General features: G+C 40.7%; 1 protein-coding gene across 1 annotated transcript in view; it reads right to left on the bottom strand.

Moving 5' to 3' along the window:
- faah2b (fatty acid amide hydrolase 2b) overlaps window positions 1-3985 on the bottom strand; it is a gene marked incomplete at its 5' end in the record, with an annotated part of 15146 nt that overhangs the window by 4755 nt on the left and 6406 nt on the right. The window contains 4 exon segments of the mRNA XM_014021027.1: window positions 724-843; window positions 944-1061; window positions 1752-1887; window positions 3103-3222. Of these exon segments, the coding sequence (XP_013876481.1) occupies window positions 724-843; window positions 944-1061; window positions 1752-1887; window positions 3103-3222 (494 nt within the window).

Here is a 3985-nt window from a genome sequence, read left to right as displayed (position 1 = left end):
GTGTGTGTGTGTGTGTGTGTGTGTGTGTGTGTGTGTGTGTGTGTGTGTGTGTGTGTGGTATGTACTTGCTTTCAGCTAAACAGATTTGGGATTATTTCTGGACAGCAGACTACAATAAGAGCTTTGACTGAGACCTGGACTGTTTCAGCTGCAACACATCTAATGAAACAGAGAACCTGTTAACTAAAGGAACAAACTGATTTCTACCCGTTTCCTTCTCTTCCTGGGTTTTTGTCACGGCTAACTTGGTTATAAATCCCTCCATTTTACCAACGCTGAGCTAAAATCTGACATAGTGGCTGAGAGTCATCTACAACACATACTCTGACAGCTACATGACTGCTTAAGAGCTTCATTTAAAACTTTGGCTTTGCTTATTGGGATCGATTCAGACTGTGGGCGGCACAGTTGGCAGAGCTGTTGCCTCTCAGTTAGAAGGTTGTCGGATTGAACCCCGGCCTACAGACCTTTCTGGGTAGAGTTTGCATTTTCTCTGTGTGGGGGGTTCTTTGGGTACTCCAGTTTCCTCCACAGACCTAAAACATAACTGTTAGGTTAACTGGTAACTCTGAATTGTGCCTGTGAGAGAGTGAATGATTGTGTCTGTGATGGACTTGTGACCTGTACAGGGTGTGCCCCGCCCCTTTTTTTGTTTTAATAAAGTTGATAAGATGAGCAGAGAGCGTTTGGTGGCTTAAGATTCAAGCAGTCAGGTGGACTTACTTTACCATCCTTGTCAGGAAGACCCATGTACGTGTCCCAGATCTGGAAGCCATAGCGCAGCTCAGGTAAACACACCTGCTGGACTTTCACTCCAAGATCCTCCTCCAGATGCTCCACCACCTGCAGAGCACCACATGCAGACTTCAAGTCTGAGAAAACAAACCTGGTGATGAAGACTTCTGCACACTCAGGACTTTATATGCAGATTAAAATCAGACACCTGCTTCTGAATGTCCAGGAGCTCTTTGCTGACAGGGTGAGTGTAGACAGAGCCGCCGTCGTGAGGAATGCTGAAGAACCGCAGCTTCTTCAAATCCACCTTTGTGCTTAAGGACAGCCTGTGTGTAAAACATGAAAGGAATTAGACCGATGATTGTATCCAAGATCACAGCTGAACAAGCACCTTCAGGGTTTGGTTCTTTACTCAAACAGGACCAAAGGTCTGTCTAACAAGCCTAACCTGAATTCTGACACACCCCGACTTGCTACACCAGTAAGACTTTCAAGAAAATCTTGTTTGATCAAGGATAACTTTAAATTCTGAATTAAAAAATTCTCAATATTTAGAGATAAAACATCTACATAAAATGTTTAAATATTTTTAATCACATCAGAATCATGAAGTCTCTCGTTCAGCTGCACAGCACAGGGAGAACATCTAAACCTTATGGCCAGGAAACAAACCTGCAACCTTTTTGCAGTGAGGCGGCAACTCTAACCACTACTCAGTCATGTGCCCGTTAAAGAACTGATAATATTTGTACATTTGCATGGTAATCAGTATTTTATTGTCTTTATTGTCGCAGCTAAAGTCCTTTACAGTGTGTTTAACATTTTCATAAAGCCCTTTGTACATTATTTTTAAATATTACCAAGAAGAAACAAAATTTTCTCACTTTCTCTTCTYACTATACTTATTCAGAGCTGAAAAATACTATAAATAAATTCCATACATTTTAAAACAGTGTAGGACCCCTATSTAATATACTGAAATAAGAAATAACTGATGAGACCAGCTGAGATCTTACTTGTCAGCGTTGGGTCCTGCCATGATCCGGAGCATGGGCAGCAGGTCTTCAGCGTAGCGGCACATGGGACCCGAGCTGACGTACTCCTCCTGTCTGCCAGAGGTTGGAGGGTACTGGTTCTCACAGGACACCACACCTGAGACACAGCACCAGTTCTGATCCATACTCTTTTAGGCCTGAGCCTTTAAAAAGTGTACTAAAACCTAGAAAATTTACATTTTTTTGCTTTGTTTTGTTTTTAATAGAAGAATGGGATAATACCCAAGAAATACAGGTTTTATTATAAATTATAATAAACCTATCCTTGTATTATTAATTATGTCGTAACAAAAAAACGAGCAAATACAGCCAATAAAATCCTTTGATTTTTCCCTCAGCTGTCTGTAGAAAACAGCACTTAAACAGTCCCACAGTATCAGTCCTTGTTTMGCTGAGACCAATATAAACTTAACGTCATCTGCCATTTGAAGCTGGAAATTGTCCTTTTAAATAAACACGGATAGACCAGAAATTGAGCTTTTAAATAGTGTTGATTCACACAGGATTAAATCAGAATAAGAATAAATATGTGTAGCAAAAACGAGAATAAAATATATTATTTTGAATGCTTTCTYATTTCAGTGTCAAACATACGAGTCTTTCGCTCTGAAATGCTCTTCCATGTTCTCAGCTAGTCTCCAACACGTGACGGGATCATTACCAGTTATCAGCATTATTAGCAGTGTTTCCTTCAACGCTTTTTTCTGCGCATTTTGAAGTATCGCGTTAGGAAAGGGTGAATGGAAATGGCACCATTCAAAAAATCTTCTCTATTTTGCAAAAAAAAAAAAAAGGTTTTACGCTCGCTTGAGGTGGTTTTGGGATTTTTCAAAAACACTTTTGCCGAATAAGTTCTGACATAACGAACATTTACCTCAGCTGGTTGACAAGCTGGTCCCGCTGGATGTCTGGTACCGGCATCAGCCGCGGCTGTAGCTTTCCGTAACGTCGCCAGTACTAGTTTAAATGACAGAATATTTACAACTGTCCCGATAGTAGCAACACTTTCCTGATAACGTCTCTCCATTGTCCTGAGATGTGTATCCCTGTGAGCTTCCGATTTTACTTCCTGTTTACTACAGCCATGTGTAACGTCAACGTCTGACGAAATTATTTTGTGTAGCCTGGTTGATTCACCCCAAGCCAATTTCTTCTTTTCTTTTTGAAACATTTTAAAAGTTTGCTCAAAACTCCAATTAAAATTGGATGGAAACACGGCTACTGTGTCATGTGGTTTTGGGCTTTCAGATCTAAAATGTTTTATATGAAGCAGCACAGTTCATACAGAGACGCAGTCTGCAGCTTCTCTTACCTGGAGTGGGTTTATGACCAAATATCCCATTAAAAAAACAGGGCATGCGGATGCTGCCACCGATGTCCGAGCCCACGCCGATGACCGCTGCCGCTGCTCCCAGTATGCTGCCCTCCCCCCCTGAGCAACAGCACACACACAGAGGAACAGAAAAAGAGATGAACCAGCAGCCGGCACACTCTTAAAGCAATAGTTCAGACATTTTGAAGTTTAACAAATACTAATGCACACGCTAAGCAGTAATTTGCAATGCATTGTGGTCTAGATATATTCATGCCTACTTCTAGTTTGTTGAATAGTCTAGCAGTGTTCATATCTACTCAGTGTTTCTCCTACTGTTAACCAAGGAGGGTGCCCTGCCCTGTCAGCACAACCAAGCACCCTGCCTACCATAATCCCCCTCACCGCACCTCCAGTACTTAGAACAAACATAAATATACCGTATTTAAGTGTGAATAATGCAAAAAAACATATCCTCTAAAAACATCCATAAAAAAAGTAGATCGTGTTATACACGGGAATAAATTGATACACGGGAGTAAATTGTGACAGATTTTGTTCTGAAGTACTCCCACAATAAAAGCCAGTATTTTCTGGAATATAACTGAAATACTGTGTTGCAGGAGTTAAATTATCAGGGCTGTGTATTGGCAAGAATTTAGTGAAATGATACAAATCATGACACGGGGTCACAATGATAAATCGCGATATATTGTGATACTGACAAGGCGGTATTCGCCATTTTTTTCTGCAAAAGATCACACTTTAAAAAAACTCAGCTCAAACTAACATTTAATCTAGGGCTACGTTCACACTGCAGGCAAATCCGACCCAAATCCGATTTTTTTGACCCATCTGACTCATATCCGATTTTTTTATGACA

Source organism: Austrofundulus limnaeus, unplaced genomic scaffold (genome assembly GCF_001266775.1).
Source record: "Austrofundulus limnaeus strain Quisiro unplaced genomic scaffold, Austrofundulus_limnaeus-1.0 Scaffold276, whole genome shotgun sequence".
Lineage (NCBI taxonomy): Eukaryota > Metazoa > Chordata > Actinopteri > Cyprinodontiformes > Rivulidae > Austrofundulus > Austrofundulus limnaeus.
The sequence above is the reverse complement of the archived record's forward strand: the minus strand, read 5'-3'. Positions and strand labels throughout refer to the sequence as shown.